Source organism: Corvus hawaiiensis, chromosome 9 (genome assembly GCF_020740725.1).
Source record: "Corvus hawaiiensis isolate bCorHaw1 chromosome 9, bCorHaw1.pri.cur, whole genome shotgun sequence".
Lineage (NCBI taxonomy): Eukaryota > Metazoa > Chordata > Aves > Passeriformes > Corvidae > Corvus > Corvus hawaiiensis.
Window position 1 is genome coordinate 878,574 of NC_063221.1, and position 18,406 is coordinate 896,979.

The 18,406-nt window shown below is 53.8% G+C and overlaps 2 protein-coding genes across 5 annotated transcripts in view; one reads left to right on the forward strand and one right to left on the reverse strand.

The window, feature by feature from the left end:
• Positions 1-10,813, forward strand: part of ABL2 (ABL proto-oncogene 2, non-receptor tyrosine kinase) — a 46,262-nt gene extending 35,449 nt beyond the window's left edge. For all 4 annotated transcript variants that reach the window (XM_048312607.1, XM_048312609.1, XM_048312610.1 and 1 more), the window contains exons 6-11: positions 137-314; positions 903-1,087; positions 1,365-1,517; positions 2,363-2,452; positions 3,645-3,818; positions 4,367-10,813. In XM_048312607.1, the coding sequence (XP_048168564.1) occupies positions 137-314; positions 903-1,087; positions 1,365-1,517; positions 2,363-2,452; positions 3,645-3,818; positions 4,367-6,063 (2,477 nt within the window). In that variant the 3' untranslated portion in view covers positions 6,064-10,813. The remainder of the gene's footprint in view (positions 1-136; positions 315-902; positions 1,088-1,364; positions 1,518-2,362; positions 2,453-3,644; positions 3,819-4,366) is intronic.
• A 135-nt stretch (positions 10,814-10,948) lies between these two features.
• Positions 10,949-18,020, reverse strand: TOR3A (torsin family 3 member A). Its single transcript, XM_048312612.1, has 6 exons — positions 17,699-18,020; positions 17,207-17,320; positions 16,298-16,563; positions 15,559-15,734; positions 13,454-13,578; positions 10,949-12,983 (listed from the first exon to the last, which is right to left on the reverse strand). Exons 1-6 carry the CDS (start codon positions 17,997-17,999, stop codon positions 12,733-12,735), a joined length of 1,233 nt encoding a protein of 410 aa, XP_048168569.1. The 5' UTR covers positions 18,000-18,020; the 3' UTR covers positions 10,949-12,732.
• Between the last annotated feature and the right edge of the window lie 386 nt (positions 18,021-18,406).

The following is an 18,406-nucleotide window of genomic DNA, read 5'->3' on the forward strand; positions in this document are numbered from 1 at the left end:
CCTGGGTCTTGTACATGGAAGTCTTCATTTTCCCAGAGAAACACTCACTGGTACAAAATGCACTAAATGGCTGTTAACTCAGGAATGGAGGTGAGAAAGGGAAGCTTTATTCACATGCTGCCTTTTTGCCTGGCAGGTGTGTGCACCCTGGAGCCCCCCTTCTACATTGTGACGGAGTACATGCCCTACGGGAACCTGCTCGACTACCTGCGGGAGTGCAACCGCGAGGAGGTCAGCGCTGTCGTGCTGCTCTACATGGCCACCCAGATCTCCTCTGCCATGGAATACCTGGAGAAGAAGAACTTCATTCACAGGTGGGTGAAGTCATGTGGAGTTGGTACAATTTCAGATTGCAATGATAAACAGGCCACCAGCATGGTGGGCCAGGAATTCCAGCTTTTGGGGAGGTTTCTTCCGGAGTTAGATTCACGCTGGCTTACCCATTGGCTGTGTTGGCTTCAGTACTGTCTTGCAATACCTTCTCCCAAGGACTTTAATAGCAATCTTGTGCCCAACTGCCTGGCAACAGCTGGTGTTGACCTGTACCCCCTGTGTGCAGACAGTGTCCACCCAAAGTCCTGTTTAAATCCAGATAAAGCCGTGCCATAAACCTGTTACCAGTGTGTGATGAGCTGCTGATCCCATCCTCAAGAAACATAAACTTGGTGCTGTAACAGCCATCATTGCTGAAAACTTAATAGAATTTAAAGAGTTAGTCCTAATCCTGATTTACCTCATTGCTCCTAAGAATAAGTCCACTCAGTTTCTGTTCAGGGCAAAGCTCACCTTGCCTTTACCTGCTGCATACAGAGAGCGCTTCCCGGTCCAGGAGAGTGGGGCCCCAAAACTGCATTCAAAAGCCCTGCTCCTGCTGCAGTGGTGTCCTTTTTTCCTGTGTACAGGGACCTGGCAGCACGGAACTGCTTAGTTGGAGAAAACCACGTGGTGAAGGTGGCTGACTTTGGCTTAAGTCGACTCATGACGGGTGATACCTACACAGCCCATGCTGGGGCCAAGTTCCCAATCAAATGGACAGCTCCCGAGAGCCTGGCCTACAACACCTTTTCAATCAAATCAGATGTGTGGGGTAAGAAAACTCACCTTCAGTGTCCTTTTCTTGTTCATTTTGGTTTTTTCTGCCAGTCCACACAGTAACTTGCTTTCTGGCCTGGGCAGAAACCTTTGTGAAGACGGTCCATGCCAGGTCACAGCTTCATGAACCAATAGCATTTCTAGCATGAAACAGACTGGCCTGAAATATCTGCAAGGAAACAATGCTGCCTCAAGCTGCAGTGAAGGCCACAGAGGAATGAACAACACAAGGGCAGACTTATGACAGGAGTTTTGTTTCCCTGCTTTTGCAGCCTTTGGGGTGCTGTTATGGGAAATTGCTACCTATGGGATGTCACCGTACCCAGGCATTGACCTCTCTCAGGTGTATGATCTGCTGGAAAAGGGCTATCGGATGGAGCAGCCAGAGGGGTGTCCTCCCAAGGTGTATGAACTGATGAGGGCATGTGAGTATCTTCTTCCAGTTTCGGGGACAAAGCCTGGGAAGGTGGGAGGAATCTGTGATAAGTGCCCATCAGTCTCCAGCAATACCTGATCCCCAGCACGTCAAAGTCAGGGCGGGCTTCGGTTATGAAACGAAGAAGGTGGGGAATGATGAGGGATATTACTGCTTAAAAAACCTTCAGGAAGCTGACAAAAGCCCAAAAGCTGGGAATTCATGTGATCCTGATGCAAAACAAGCAGACTGCCAGTCACTTTCCAGACCCTGTGGTGATACCAGCAGACAGTGCTTCCAGAATACATTCCTCTAGTGCAGATTTCTAACTACAGAAATTACACTTTCCATCATGATACTCTTCTGTAACTTTCCAAGCTCCATCTAGGATCAAGGCACTCTCCTCCTCTTTCCCCCACAGCGTACACACATCCTTCTTTTGGAAGGGTCTGCCTGAATTTCGGTGTTAAGAGCATGTGAGCAGGATGTTGCCTGGAGCTTTACATGCCCAGTTATCTCTGACTGGGCTAGATGTGTTCAGTCCAAGTAGCCAGGGTAGCAAATAGGGAATTGTCCTTTGCCCAAAAAAATCAGAAAGGGGGATAGGGAGATCAGAAAAAGCTGTAGAGTTGGCAGAGAGTGAGGATTTTCAGAATTGGTTCCTTCTTCTCAAGATTTGTTTGCTAGGATACAGTAGGGTGACTGACTGCTGCCATGAATCAGTACCTGTGAATGATTCTAAAGCCTCTTTAACAGTAGGTCAGAGTCTGACTACTTTCTGTCTCCTTGGACAGCAGAAAAATGAATCTCCTCGTTTCAGGTACTGAGACTTAACTCTGCTTTCTGACATTGCAGGCTGGAAGTGGAACCCACCAGACCGACCTTCCTTTGCTGAGACCCACCAGGCTTTTGAAACCATGTTCCACGACTCGAGCATCTCAGAGGGTGAGAGCTGCTGTTGTTTTGTTCCCGAAACAGCACTGGAGGTTATCCCCAGAGTGCTGTGGCTCATGGATGGGCCCTTAGGGCTCATCTGCTGGCAGTGGGGTTGAGATGGAGCTCCATCCCTTACTTATTCTTTTAGCCATAATTGGGGTAAATACGTTCTCTTACTTGCTGCACAAATACTGAATAAACTTCAGACACATTCCAGTGCAGAGGACAGTGTCATTTCATTCACTAAGATGCCCAAGAGCCGATTTAAAGAATATTGTCTCTTCTGTCAGAGGAAAACTCATGTTTTCCAGGCTGAGGAGTGAGGAATAATGAGTGATGGAGAGAGAGAAAGATGTATGCTTATCACAGTCCCTTGCTGACTGCAGCAATTAGGTCATGAAATATTATTCTACCAGCCTTCACTTTTAAAAAAGCGTGCTTTAATCTCTGGATTTTCTGCTTAGCTCCTTCTAGGAGCAAATCTGTGCAGCTCAAGTCTGAAATATAATCTACCAGGAGGTAAATACTGGTGAGGAATGTGACACTATTCATCAGACAAGCAGAAATGTCAGAGCATTCTGCTCAGTTTTTAAATTAAATATGCAACTGATCCACCAACTTCCCTACTACAGAAAAGACACACCAGATGGAATTTTACCAGTGAGGATCTATAACAGGCACATCCAGCGGCCACACAAATGCCAAGCTGGGTGTGGCCAGGAGCTTGTGGGGTTTTTCTGTGTTTTCTTTTTCCTTCTGGTGACCTATTGTTGACATGCAGTCTTCATTTCTAATAGGGGGACGCAGTACTTTGCATCAAGCAAAGCAGCTTAGATCCAGATAGGAACCAACTTTGGGGGTGCATCAGTAGGAGGCACCTTGATTAAAAACAGGCAAATGCATCCAGTGCTGCCTTTAGCTCTTGAGCAGCCCTTAACAGACCCCCCTGCACAGATCATCCTACCACTAGTTTTTTTTTTTTTTGGCTGAATTTATAAAGATGTAAATGAGTTTGAAATCATTATGAAAAACATCTGACCCTGAATACCTCTAGACTTGAACAAAGACTAAATCCATAAATTATGTATTTCTCAGTCATGGATCTCTTCCTGCCAGTCTGTGTTTGCAGTAAAGACTCAGGTTTTTTTTCCCTCTTCCTTTGCTGGTCTCTGTTCCAACTGTTCCCTTTTTTTCCTTACAGAGGTAGCAGAGGAGCTTGGAAGAACAGCCTCATCCTCATCCATAGTTCCTTACCTGCCCCGCTTACCCATGCTTCCCTCCAAGACGAGAACCCTGAAGAAACAGGCAGAGAACAAGGAGAACATTGAAGGAACACAGGACACTGTGGAGCACTCGGCGTCCAGCTCAGCACCAGGTGTGGGCACTGGGACAGTGGCGGTGCGGCCACGTGCTCTGGGTGTAAATTCCCCGAGAAACAAAGAACAACACGACAGCAGCTTTGTGCTGTTGTGTCATGAGTGCTGTTGGCCCAGTTATTTACTAGCAAATAGAAGACATTTTAGCTTTTTCAATGTTCTTTTAGAAAATCCCATTGTGTTTTTTCTTTCAAATTTGGTTTTGCTGCTCTTTTTTAAACGACAGCTTCAAAACTGAAGTTAACAGTGCAGCAAGAGATTTTCTTCTATGCTTAGGGTATTTGGAAAGGAGCAAAAAATAACAGGAAGGGAGTAATAAACTAAAAGAAAAGAGCAACTCTTTTCTGATCTCTCTCCAAAGTGGCCTCCTCAGTGTAGAAAACAGACAAGAAACGGAAAAAAAGTAGAGAAAAAATAATAAAATACAAGTTCTCTCTGCTTCTCACTCTGTCTCTGCAGCACCTGGGCAGGTAAATACACCAGTGCAGGACAGGGAGGTGGAAATGGAAATGGACTGTGCACATTGACACCTGTTTCTTCCGCCCAGGTTTCATCAGAAGCACACAGCCGACAGGCGGGTCCCCCGCACTGCCCCGCAAGCAGAGGGACAAGTCCCCCAGCAGCCTCCTGGAGGATGCCAAAGAGACCACGTTCACCAGGGACAGGAAAGGGGGCTTCTTCAGCTCCTTTATGAAGAAGAGGAATGCTCCCACGCCTCCCAAGCGCAGCAGTTCCTTCCGGGAGATGGAGAACCAGCCGCACAAGAAATACGAGCTGACGAGTAACTTTTCCTCTGTTGCCTCCTTGCAGCACGTGGACGGGTTCTCCTTTGCTCCCGCGCAGCAGGACACGAGCCTGGCACCCCCCAAGTGCTACGGAGGGGGCTTTGTGCAGAGGACCTTCTACAGCGAGGATGGCACTGGGCCCAGCAGTGCTGGGGGTGTGAGCACTGGCGGAGGGTGGTCGGGCATCACTGGCTTCTTTACGCCACGCTTGATTAAAAAGACACTGGGTTTACGAGCAGGAAAACCCACTGGCAATGAAGAAGCTTCAAAGCCTTTTCCAAGGTCAAACTCTACATCTTCCATGTCCTCAGGGCTTCCAGAGCAGGATAGGATGGCAATGACCCTTCCCAGAAATTCCCAGAGGTCAAAAATTCAGCTGGAACGGACTGTGTCCACCTCCTCTCAGCCCGATGAGAGCACGGCGAGGGCCAGTGACCTGATTCCCAAAAGGTTTGAAGAAGGCCCTGCTTTGACCAGAGAGAGACCAAAAGCAAAACTCTTGCCAAGGGGTGCCACAGCACTCCCTTTCCGAACTCCCTCCGCAGCGGAAGAAAAGGAGGGTCCAGGGCTAGCGGCAGCTCCTAAGGGCAAAGAAAAAAACAGTGGCCCACGACAAGGGGCCCTTGAGGATGGCGAGAGGACAGGGTGGTCATCTCCGGTAAAGGCTGCAGCAATACTTCCAACCACTCATAACCACAAAGTGCCAGTCCTAATCTCACCCACTCTAAAACACACTCCAGCAGACGTGCAGCTCATTGGCACAGACTCTCAGGGTAATAAATTTAAGCTCTTATCTGAGCATCAGGTCACTTCTTCCGGCGACAGGGACCGGCCCAGACGGGTAAAACCAAAGTGTGCTCCACCTCCACCACCAGTGATGCGGCTCCTGCAACAGCCAGCTGCCTGCTCGGATGCAGCAGAAGAGCTGAGCAGCGCGGCGGGAGCGCAGCACGGACTGGAACCGAGCGAAGGGAGTAAGAAGGCAGCAGCAGCAGCAGCACCTGTTGGTGGAAAATCTGGGAGGCCCGTGATGCCTCCGCCTCAAGTGCCTCTGTCATCGTCTTCCACCTCCCCAGTGAAAATGGCCAACGGCACGGCTGGCACCAAGGTAGCGCTGAGAAAGACCAAGCAGGTGGCCGAGAAAATCTCCGCAGACAAGATCAGCAAGGAGGCGCTGCTGGAGTGCGCGGATCTGCTCTCGAGCGCCATCGCCGAGCCCACGCCCAACAGCCAGCTGGTGGACACGGGGCACCAGCTGCTGGATTACTGCTCAGGCTACGTGGACTGCATCCCGCACACGCGCAACAAATTTGCCTTCCGGGAAGCCGTGAGCAAACTGGAACTCAGCCTGCAGGAGCTGCAGGTGTCCTCGACAGCTGCTGGCGTCCCTGGGGCAAACCCCGTCCTTAATAACTTATTGTCATGTGTCCAAGAAATCAGTGATGTGGTGCAAAGGTAGCTACTGTCGATCTGGGTAAGAGAAACACACACGGGGAGGGGGGGGACTGTTTTTCTGTACTGATGCTTTCAAAAGGAAAGACTGATACTTGAGTATGTGAAGTACCTCAGATCACTGAGTTCTCCTCACGTTTACAGGTTCATCTCAAAAAATTGGGGATGGAGAGGGTAGATTAAAGCTGTAAGGCACAGGACATCAAGGATCTGTCCCTACCTAGTCAGGCTGATCTGCTTGGTATGGCAAGGGAAGGAAGTTCCTTCTCATCCCTCGGAGAGGCAGGAGAACCAATGGCAGGTTCTCCCTCTGGGCAGGACGTGGTGGCAGCCGGAGCCCTGGGGTGGCTGCAGCTGCCCGGCTCTACAGACCCTGCCCTGGCTGCACTCACGTGTGCTTTGCTGTCCTGAAGAGGCCGAGGAAAGGCACTGGGGCTCTGCTGGTACCAGCAGCAGAGCAGTTGGAGCCGGAGGGGCTCCGCAGGGGGGTCGTGTGCAGCTAGGGGGGAAGGTCTAATGCACTGACAGTATTCAGAGCTGCTGGAGGTGGATGCACTGGGCTGGATGGCTTAACTTCCATAGCGCTGTTGCTGCTGTAATGAGAACTGCAAGATTAGTTAATATATGGAACTGTCCCTTTTCCCTCCTGTCCACCCCATCTGCCACGTTCTCATCGTCATTGTGTTGGAAGCGTCAGGGATGCTGGGCAGACTGACCACTGGAATTCCCCCTTCCCACCACGCAGCCTTCACTCAGCTGATACCTATTTCTAGTGGTCTAGCACAGGTGCTGCTTGATGGTCATTTTTGAGTAGTTTGGGGCTCTTGCACAACTTGCCAGTGTTGTTGTTGGAGTGGGTGGGTTCTTTCTTTCTTTAAGCTCTAGATGATTGTTTTTAACTTGTTACCAGGTTGACTCCCCAGTTCCGTTTGATCACCGTGAGGACCCATGGTAGGTAAGGCAGAGCCTCCGCCCCCCTGGCTGTTCTCCACATTCCTTTAGCAGTCACAGCACTGCAGGGCCAGCTGGAGAGCCAGAAAGTACAGCCCAGCCTGCCCACCACATGTCCTAACTGCTGCAGGGTTCCCTGGACCTGTCCCTGACCCTTCACACTGCCAGATTCCTGGGATTTGTTCTGGTGCTTACCTGTCTCACAGGCTTCCAGCTTCCCTGCATCCCAAGGTGATAAAGTATGGCAGCACACAGGGAAACACCACAGGCATGCCCATGTACTTATTCCTGTATTTTAAAGGCTAGACCAGAATCCTACGCTGTGGTGGAGGGAATGTGCACATACCCTGTGCACTCCTCTGCCTGAGGCGTGGCAACAAAAGCTGTGGCTCTACCTTGAAGGGCTTCCACTGGGTCTCTGATGCCTTCTAACAATCCCAGAATGAGAGCAGCTGAGTGGTTGACGTTGTCATCCTTGGTCCTGGTGCTGTTTGCAGACTGCTGGGGCCTCAAAAAGCTGGTCTGTGTCTATGTGCAACTCCCCAAGGTGTAAATGTACTGGCGAGTAGGAAGAGCTCAGTTGCTGGTTTGTGAGGAAAGGAAACAGGCCTGAAACCTGGCTCCAAATACACATTACCTGCATGCTGCTGCTCAATTCACACTGCTGGTGATAGAGGATCTCGCTTGCTTTGCACCTTAAATCTTTTATTTTTGGCTAAAACACTTTTAAACCTTGTTTTTCAAGTGTGACTGTGCTGCTTTTAGTCTGAGCATTTAGAGTGGAGCTGTGGCACAGGTGTGACTTCAGAAGCACATGTTGGTGCTTGGAAGCAGGCTGGGGGTGTCAGCAAGTGTTGCTGTTTTTTCCACAGAGCATAGCAAGACAGGCCTGGAAAAATCTTTAGAAATGGGCTGGCGTCTGAGAATCCTCATTTCATTCTGGTCTGAGCTAAGCAAAGTTGTGTCAGGGTGCGTGGAGGCACAGCAGGGAGGTACAAGGGACCAGTGAGCTTCCATGGCCCAGTAAGTGAAAGGGTAGGGGGGAAAAAAGAACGAAGCAGCCCCTTGTGCTGGCAAGTCCTGATCCCCTGCAGCCCTCGGGGCTGTCCCAAGGCTCCTCCCCCCACAGCCACATCAGGCAGAGTACCAACTCCTTATCTGGTAGACTTTACTGAGGGCTTTTGTGGTTTACCTTATCTCTTTCAGTCATCTTTATGGAAGGTGTGCATCCAAACTAACTGCCTTTGGAAAGGTGACCTGCAAAGAGAAGGTGGCTTGTGGCATTGCTTCACATGGCCTGCCAAACAATCAGAAGGGTTTAGAAGGTGGGGGCTCTCTTTTCTTTGGGGCAGAAGGGCAGGTCTTGCTTGCCCTGGCAGACAATCACGTGGTTCCATCCTTGGACTGCTGCTCAGCCTGGGACAAACAGGCTGGAACTGAAGGGATTCCCAGGGGAATTCTAACCACAACATTTTAAAGCTTAGCCCAATTCTGATGAAATTTTGAAAGAAGCCTTTTTTTTTTCTCCCCTGAATGCCAGTCTTCCAGAAAAGCTCCAGCAAAAGTGACAAAATAGCAGTATGGAATTTCTAACTGCTAGAACTCCCCCCTTCCAGCCCTTTCTGAAGAAAGCAGCTGTGTCCCAAAGAACACTGGCCATCCCCACTTCCTTTCAGATGCCCCGTGGTTTCTCCTGGGCCCTGCAGCAGAGATGGGCAGTGGGACAGGACAGAGTCACAGAATGGCTGAGGTTGGAGGGGCCATTGGAGGCCACCTGGTCCAAACGCTTTACCCAAGCAGGGCCACCTAGAGCCACTGCTGAGGATCATGTCCAGGCAGCTTTTGGGCACTGCCAAGCACAGAGACTCTACAACCTCTGTGCCCAACACAGGAGCCCATTTAGTTCTGAGCCCTTCTGTGGTGGAAAAACAAAGGCAGTGGAATTTGGGGATTCGCCTGTTGTCACTCCCATGCAAAGTGTTTTCTCTGCTCTTACCTATCATCTAACATCAGGGAGGGAGATTGTGGCAGAGGTAGTGCTGACTTGACAGGCTTTTTTCCCCCCTAAATTGAAGGCTGCAGAATTGCTGGGACTTCTGCTGCCCTACAGTGTTTTATTCCCAAACTGCAATGGCCCCTGCCCTGTGGCAGGATAGCAAAAGGATGCTATCCAGGAAAGCTGCTTCTGCTGTAAATCACCATCCAGTTGTTCTTCCTTCCACAGCTACTCCTAAAACTTTGACCATTCCCTCTCCCTTTAGCTCGGTCTGGCTTTCTCTTCAGCCTTAAAGGTCTCCACTGTGGCCAATTCTCTGCTTTCAGCCTGGCACCGTATGTGCAAAGGAACATGTATGGGGTGACACCCATTACTTGTCCCAGCGAAGAGCACTTCATGCTCCATGGTTTGGGGCAGGGGACAAGACATAAATCCTGTTCTTTCTGCTCCTCAGCACTGTCAGGCAGCCGTGAGGGCATGGCTGGAGCTGGGCTCTCTCACTTGCACTACTATGGGCCAGAATTTAAAGCATTTAAAGTCATCTTTGCCACGGGGATGGCACCCACGGGCCTGGTAGCGCCAAGCACAAAGCACGTGCTCACAGAGTGAGCTCAGTGGGGCACTTTCTCTTCCTACCACTGTGGGAATTCGCTGACTCACAGGTGCAATTCTCTCTTCTTCCTGCACTGTACACCCTTCTTAACCCCCACGTGGTGCACTCAATTCAGTCACGTTCTTCATTAGTGTGGACAGGGGTGACGCTGAGCTAAGAGTCTGGGTCTTGGGTCTGCACCAAATTTAGCCACTGGGAAAGGGGAATTGAAGGGAGCAGCGTTGCTGATGCAGAACACAGCAGGGAGGGAGGGAGGGAGGGCTGTGCCTGTCCTCCTCAGGCCGTTTCTCCTGGGTGCCACTGGCCTTGTGTCTGAGAGACGGCCAAACACAAGGCTGACATCTGTCAGGGTGCTTTTTTGCAGGAGTTGTGGGGCACAGGGACCCAACCCCCACAGTGGAGACAGAGCAGCCCCCCCAGCAGGCAGAGGTGGGGGGTGGGTTACACTGTGCAGCCACAGAGCAATCCCGACCCTCGTGTGCTACCGCTTACCTGAGGCAGCCTTTTCCTCTGGGCACCCGCAGCGCTGACAGGCACGAGTGACTCCCGAAGGACTCCAGAAGGGGGTGGTTACAAAGCCATCAGGCTGCTGCCTCCTCGGGTAACACACTCAGCTCAGCCCTGCTGCCCATCAGGAGCGGGCAGGGAGACTGAAAGGCAGAGACTGCAGCATGTGTGGAAAGCTCCCAGGGCACTGGCCAGCACTGCTGCGTGCTGGGGTTGTGCTGCAGATCTCTGGATCTGGAACAAAGCCCTCAGCCCATTCTCTGGTGGCAGGTAACGAGAGGTTCTGGGACTCTGCCTTGTTTCTCACACTCAGCAATGTCTGTACCAAAGGAGGTCGTTCTTCCCCATGTCTGTTGTGCACGGGAGGTAGAGCCCGCCCGGCTCACATGGCACTGTTTATTGGTAGTGAACTCGTTGAGGGCAGGAATGGATTGAAATGAAACACGTTAATCACCGATCACTCTTAGCAGTGTTGTCAACTGTTTTTGTTTTTTAATTGTTATTGTAATATATTTTGGTTGTTTTTCTAATTTAATTCTCTCACTATCGTCTGACTGTGAACTGCGAACAGTGTTAAACTTGATGTAAATAAGGCCCTTGGAAGGGCCTCTTTGCCTGTCGTTCCACAAAGTTTTGCCAATTTGCATTTTGTTTTAAATAAAGGTTGCAATATTTTATTGGCAAAAACCACTTGAGTAGGTGCTGCTTTTTTTTTTCTTAATGAATATTTGAAGCTGCTCAGTCCTAACCAGAAGCTCATTCGTTTGGGTAGAAAAACCTGTTATAAACCTGTTTTAAAAAGAGAAATAATTTAGTCCCACCAGGTTGCAAAAAAAAAGCAGTATCTTTATTTATGTGGTATCTGTTTAGAACCAAATTGTTGCCCCAACATGGTCAGAGAGCAGCTCTTGCTGTCGTGGGGCTGATCAAAGCTCACCCCCGTGAGACACACACCCTTGGGACCTGGCAGAGCGCAGCTCTTGCCTCACCGTTGTTGGTGCCACCCCAGCCTGTGTCAGCCTAACCCAAACAGCTCAACACTTTCTTACACTTAGAAAAAAATCCCAGTTTATCCAGGCTTACACACAACCTTCAACAAACAGCTTGCTGAACTTTCTGCCCAGGTGGCCAAACACAACCCGAGTTGTGTCCTGTGGGGCAGCAGCCTCTTCCCCAGCTGCCATCCCTGGGTCCATCGCCCCCGATGTTTCCCAGGCTTCTGACACCCGAGATTAACCATAAACCAAGTCTCAGAAATGCCTGCTCACACAGGCTGGCAGAGCCCGAAGGTCCACCCCACGCAGCAGCCAAGTTGGCTGAGCAGCAGGAAAGCAGCTGGCTCACCTCTGCCCGGGACTATCCGTTAGATAACGGAGCCAGCGTGCCCGCAGGGACTCAAAGCCTGCAGGGCCAGGACGTGTCTGGTCAATCTTTCACAGAGGCCGCTGCTCATCGCTGGCACTGCAAAATGGGTCAAAGCTTAAAATAGATCAAAGGTCCCCTGTGGGGGTGGCCGGGAAGCCAGGCCCTGTCCTTGGCATGTGCTGTTCACCCCTCGCCAGCACAGCCCTGTTGGAAGGGAGTTTTGACCCAGAGGTCACAAAGTCATTCCCGTAACACTGTTGACATTTTTTGGAGCTGCTGTAACACACTTATCACCTGGCGAGTACCCAGACAGCAAACAGCCCCTTGGAATAATAATAATAATGCTGATACCAGCCGAAAAACCACAGCATGAAATGTACTGAGGAGAAAAACAAAAAAAAAAAAAAAGGAAAAAACCAAGCTTTTACTGCATCCATGAAAACTCACATTTACCTGCAGCCTGGTGCTTCAGCCACCATCGTCCTCAGCTGCCCTTTGCCCTTGGCAGAAGGATTCTCTCCCCTTTTTGGTTTTGCAGTGAAGGAAACGGGCTCTTCACCAACCCACTTAGAAAAACAATGGCAGCAGAAGTTCCCCTCACCCCGGCAGCAGCTTCCATACAACGGAAGACTCCAGTGAGAGATGGGCACTCTGAAGTGAGAGCTATGGATCTGGCATCTCCAGAGGAGATTATTCAGTCATTTTCTCCCTGTGCAGACTGTGATCCTGGCCCATGTGTCCCTGAGCAGCAGACACCTTAGAAAGGCATGAGAGCAAGAGGGGAAAAACTCAACTCCAGCAGAACAGTTCTGGGTGATCTTGTAAAGTGACAGAGAAAACTGGGGACGGGGACATGGCTCTGGTCACAGTGTCAACAGGACCAGCCTGCCCAAGGCCTCCCTTCACCACACAGCAACAAACCAAGGACTTGGACATTGCCAGTCCTCGCCCCCATGGAACAGCATCTGTCAGCAGAACCACATCAGGCTACTGCCAGCTCAAAGAAGGGACTTGAAACACCAGACAGACTCCAAACACAGCCAAGCACAGGCTGTCCCCACATCCCAGGAGTAAGGGATGCACCTCCTTCCCTGTAACAGCTCTGGGAGTAACAGGAGGTGCAGTCTCTGTTAAGTCCTTGTGCAAGTGCCTGGCTGGGTCATCTGCTTGCCTGACCCTGAGCAAAGAGAGCAGCTCCCAGAGTGCAGCACCACCTTCAGCACATGTGTGGTCCCACCTGGTGTTCAAGGAAGGAAGTAATTGATGCGCTGGGGCACGGATTTGCAGCCCTGTGCAGAGAAAAGCTTCTCCTCTTTGGGGACAAACACCATCATCTGGGTCACCTCGTCGAGCATTGCCTCGGTGTAGGGAAGCCCGCGGGCCAGGAAGGCGTCGCGCGCGCAGAGCTTCACGTGGTGGTACTCCAGAGGCAGGAAGGGCACCACGAAATCAATGAGGTTCTCCTGGAGGAGGTGGCTGTGGGCATAACTGCTCTCTGGAGAGAAACACAAGGCAAGGCAAACTCAGCAGCTTCCCCTGAGAGCACCGCCCCTCTGCGAGGCCAGGCCTGGCTGCGAGGGGCTTGTCCAGCCGTGTGTGGTGGGACCCACTTGTGCAGAGCTGCTCAGCACTGAGCCCGAGCACAGAGCATCTCCAGGAATCACGCCAAGAGATGCCTGGAGCCCCAGAGAAGCCTCAGTACTGCCCTGTGGCACTGGGCTGCCTCTTGCCCCCGGCCATTTGCAGGGCTGAAGGGGGCCAGAAGGACTCTTGGCTCCCTCCCCACACGCCTTGGCTCACAGGGACCAGGGATGGGGCTCTCATCTTTGACCAGCCCGGCCTGGAGTGGGGTGAAGGCTCATTCCCCCACGCACAGGCCTGCGTGGCACGCAGGGCGAGCTGGTGCAGAGGGGCAGCTTTGCAGGCAGCTGCCCACAGCCCCCCAGGAGCGAGCCCAGCTCTTACCTGCAGCCTCCAGCAGCTCCAGCCGCAGCCGCTGCTCCAGGAGCTCCATGGAGATCTCCTCCCGTGCCCGGCCGGCTCGCCAGAAGTCCAGGGCGACCTCATTGATGGTGTTGCCACCAAGATTGCTGAGGACACAGAGGGAAGTCACTCAAGATTTCCCCCAGAGCTGAGCTGCTGAGAGCTGCCAGCAGCTTCCCTGCAGACACGCCCCAGCAGTTCTGTTGGCAACAGAGGATTTGCTGTCTAGGATCAGCACGTGGAGAGCCAGCCTTCTTCCCAAAGAGCCCCTTTCCATAGGCATTGATCCAGCTGTGTTTGCCATCCTGCCAGCTCAGACACAGAGGCAGCAGATTCCTCCACCTCCCTCAGTCCCCTGTCCTGGCTTGGGAAGCCCTTGACCTCGCAGGTGACACTTGGCTCCACACCACATGCTGAATAAGCCACCACAAAGTCCAAGCTAAAGGGCAGAGCACACAGGAGTCCTACTGGAAGTAAAGGTCCAGGGCAGGGATTCAAGTGGCAGCCCAGCACTTGGCAAAGCATCCTCTGCCCATGGGACAAAGCTGCAGCACAGTTCCCACCTAAGGACTCCTCTGGACACCCACAGTGGTGAGGATTGCAAGGTCCTGGCAGCTGTTGAGGGTCCAAGGACAGCCCTTCACCCTGGAAAAGTAGCCCCCCCAAGTGCTGGTGAGGGGTTTTCCCCCAGCCCTGAATGCCCCAGTGAACTGGGAACCAGCTGGATGCAGAGCTCAGGGTGGGAGGCAGAGAGGCAGTGGGAGACATAGACTTTGCACCCTGTCCCCATGTCAGTGGCTCTGGACCCCAAATGGAAGGCAGCAAAAATTAAAAAGCCACCACTGATTGCCACCACCACCCCACCCGCCCCTTGTTAGGGGAAAACAGCTTGTACTGATCCTGCTCCCAACCCAAACTACGGGACAAGCAGCCCCTTCTGACCCGGGACAGGCAGCCAGCCCCGGCTCCCACACCTGGGCAGAGCTGCACCACCGTGCCCATGTCCCCAGGAGCCCTGGAGCAGAGCTGTCCCTCCTGAAGCAGGTCAGTGTCACACTGCCACCAGCAATGATGAAACCCCTGGGATTACACACTGCTGCAGTTCAAGGCACCCTGCTCCCCTCTGCTTGGTGGCACAAGGTGGGGCAACACGGTGTCCATTGCTGACCTTGCTGGCTTTCCAGGCAGGACACGAGGTCAGCCCAGTGCAGCTGGCAGCACGTCCACCCCGTGCTGAGCAACAGGGCAGGACCTGCCCCTTCTGCCACGGCCCTGCTGGAGGCCCACGCAGGTGGGATCAGACTGTGGTCAGTTCCACAGGCCCTGGGCACACAGACAGGTCCTCCACAGGCAGGGAAACCTCGCTGAGGGAACCACCAAGCTTGGAGGGTACAACACTTGCCTGGATGGTGGGAGGTGGAGGAGGAATGCTCTGCTCACCCCCAACCAGTGGGAACAGCTCCTGCCAGAGCCAAGCTGAAGGCTGCAATTCCTACACTGAAAGGGGCCCAAGGGTCTCTCATTCTTTAGGAGCTACTTCAGACAGGTGCCTGCCTCACATCTTGGTTTTGAGATGTCCCATTTCTCCCTCCAGCTGCATCCCACCCAGAGACAGTGCTGGGGTGCACATGTGCCCATCTCCTGGGAGAGGAACCAACTAAACCGGGCTGTGCTGATGCCGGGATCAGCCTCACAGTGCCTCAGTCTGCAGCCACAGCCAGGCAGTGGAAACTCCCCAGCTCCTAACAGTGCACAGCAACTTCCCACCAAGGCCTTCAGCCCCAGCTTTGCTCCCTGGAGTGTGACATCTGCTCAGCTGGGCAGGGTGACACCACGTTAACTGACTCTGCTTCCTTGCCTCAAAGTCTAGACACTGGCTCAGGTGTCCCACATTAGCTCCTGCAAATGCCCTGTTCCCAGGGAGGATGCCCAGCATCCATAGGTAAAACTGAACAGGGAGGCAACCACCACGAGGGACGGAGGTATCTGTGCCCTCCCCTGCAGCCTGAGCCCCTGGTACCACACACCTCAGGGGATAAATACCATCACCTGGTTCCTCCCCATCCCTTCAGGGGCCCAGAAATCACCTGAGGAAGAGGAAGATGGATCTCTGGTGATCCACCTGGCCCTTGCTGTCGTGGTGAGCCATGAAGGGCCTGATGGCATCCAGAAGGCTGGAATGCAGCTTCTCGGCCTCGTCGAAGATGAACAGGGCCTGCCTGCAGCGCTGCAGGGTCTCGCTGATCTGCCTCTGCAGCTGGGCCTGCAGCAGGGAGGAGCGTCAGGAGCCTGGGGATGCCCTGGGATAACCCAGCCAAGCACCACAGCTCCCACCCAGCAGGACAGGGCAGAGAACAGGGAGAGCAAAGGCAGGAAAACGAGTGAGGCGAGATAAAATAGTTTAATAAGTGAAGGAAAGAGGAAAGAAAGAAATCAAGTGGTGCAAAGGCAGCCACCCACCCTGCCACAAACAGGCTGATGCCCAGCCAGTCTCTGAGCAATGGCTTCCTGCCCCCAAACCCCCTCCCTGCAGCTTTTATTCCCGAGCATGGCAGTAAATGGCACGGAACATCCCTTGGGTCACCAGGGCTCAGCTCTTTGGTGTGTCCCAAACTTCCTGTACACCGCCAGCCTGTGACCTCAGGGGCAGAGTGGGAGAGGGAGGAAGCCTCGAGGCCATGCAAGCCCTGCTCAGCAGTGACCAGGACAGCGCTGTGTGAGCCACAGTGTCACTCATAAACACCAACCACGGCCCCACGTGGGCTGCTGGGAAGGATATGAACTCCAGCCCAGCACACTGCACCATCCCGTGTTGGTGGCTCTCACCTTGTAGGAGTCCATGTAGTTGTGGTGTGGGAAGTGGAGCAGGGAGATGAACACCCGGACACACTCACTCTTCAGCCCGTCCCGGTACAGGTGGCTGGCCACCAGCCGAGCCACAAAGTTCTTCCCCGTGCCGGACCAGCCGTGGAAGGACAGGACCAGCGCCTGCTGGGGCCCTGGGCTCTGCAGAAACCCCTGCAGTGCCCGGACCACCACTTCCTTGGCCAAGTGCTGCCCGTGGAGCTGCCCACTGAGGTCTGCCTCCAGCCCTGCACAGAGAGAGCAGGAGCTCAGCCTTAAACTGCCAGCACAGCTACTGCAGGTGGGAATAAGAGGGAGAAAATGTGGCAGGGCTGCCTGGCCGAGAGGACTCTGAAGTGACATTAAAGCCACAGGCTGCCTGTGCCCTGCCTACATCAGCCTCTGGCTCCAAGAAGACACAAATCTTTCACTGACTCCTTTTTTCCTTTAGGAAGAGGTGGAAGTGTTTGGCAGCTGCAGAGAGCGTGGATGCCCAAAGGCCCTCCCAAGCTGCCAGCACAGGGTTTGCAAACCAGGAGTCTCAGGGACAGCAAAACACAAATACACTGACTCCTGGCTTACACACAGGTCTCAGTGTCCCCTCCCGACCTAGGGCAGGGTCCTGGGCCAGTCTGGATCCCACTGCATGTGCCTGGAAGCTATGAGATGCAGGCAGGGCTCATGGCAGGCTGGAGCAGACATGCTGCGCAGTAAGGAACAAACTCTCCTTGGTCTCAGAACTCCGGCTGGGACACAGGCCTCAGCTCAGCCTCTCTCCCTCCCACAGCTCAGCACCCTGCACAGAAAAGCCCTTTACTCACATCACTTTCTAGAATACACTTTAACAGGAAAAACCCCTTGAAACAAGCCAATAAGCAGCACAGCCCTTACCTGTGATGTTGTTGATTATCCGGCAGTCTCCTGTCTCGCAGCACTTGCCGAAGCTGCAGTACCAGGCAGAGAGGATCTCCAGGTAATCTTGGCCCACCAGAGGAAAGCCCCAGCCTGGAAAGGGCAGCAGTCTGAGCAGAGAGGTTCCAGGAAAGTGGCTTTTTTGCATTCTGAGCAGACGCTCAGCTGATCCCTGTTACGGGCAGCCCTCTCCCAGGTGCACGGACTCAGCCATGCCCCTGCGGGCAGCCCTGCCTGTGGGGAGGGACAGGGAGCTCGGAACTGGCAGCAGCTGCTTCCAGACGGCTCCGAGTGCCCAAGAAGTGCAAGCGCACTGCCCTCGTCCCCGGCTATGCCAAGGAAGGAGGTGCCTGGGGCAGCGACCCTCGGGAAGGGAAGGCAGCTCCAGAGGAGCCGGGAGCACAGCAGCGTGTCCGGCCCTGCTGCTCCTTCCTGGGCAGGCACAGGGACAGAACAGAGCACGGCTCTTACTTGGGATGGGACTGGACTGTCGCTCCTTCTCCTCCTCCTCGCAGCCCTCCTGCCACACCTTGCACGCCACGTACTGCCAATACTGCTTGGAGAGAGCACTCACAGTTCCCAAATGCTTCTTCACGGCTTCGTACCTCGCCCTGCCCCACGGTTTCCCCTCCGGGACGGCTCCCTGCTCCTCTGCCCAGTGCCGCCGGGGCGGTGGCGGTGTCCCGGGGCTGCCCGAGCCCTCCAGGAGCAGCAGCAGCACCAGGACGCAGCAGCCGAGGCCCCGGCGGGCCGGCAGCCTGCCCGGGCCCATGGCGGCGGGGGTCCGGCAGGGCGGCGGGCCCGAGCTGAGCTCACTTCCCGGCGCGACGGGCGTGGCTGGGGGACGGCTGCGGGCGGTGCCGGGCCCGGACAGACGCGGCTTTCCCGTCGCCGGCCCAGCCGCGGGGACACGGCAAAATCCAACCCCGTGCCCGGGCGGAGGCACCCGGCACCCTCCGGCCCCGCCCCGGGCCCGGCCAGCCGTGTCTGGGAGCCGGGGGAGCTGGAGAGATGCCAGGGAGCGCCGTGTTCCCACAGAGCTGCAGCACCAGCGACGAGTGCCCGGGGAAGGCAAATAATCTGTTTTTAAGTAGCCCAGCGGCTCGGCTGAGGTTTTGCAGCCACAAACGCAAGAGGAACTAGCAGCTGTTCCTCAGGGCCCGTTCCCAGGGAGCGGTG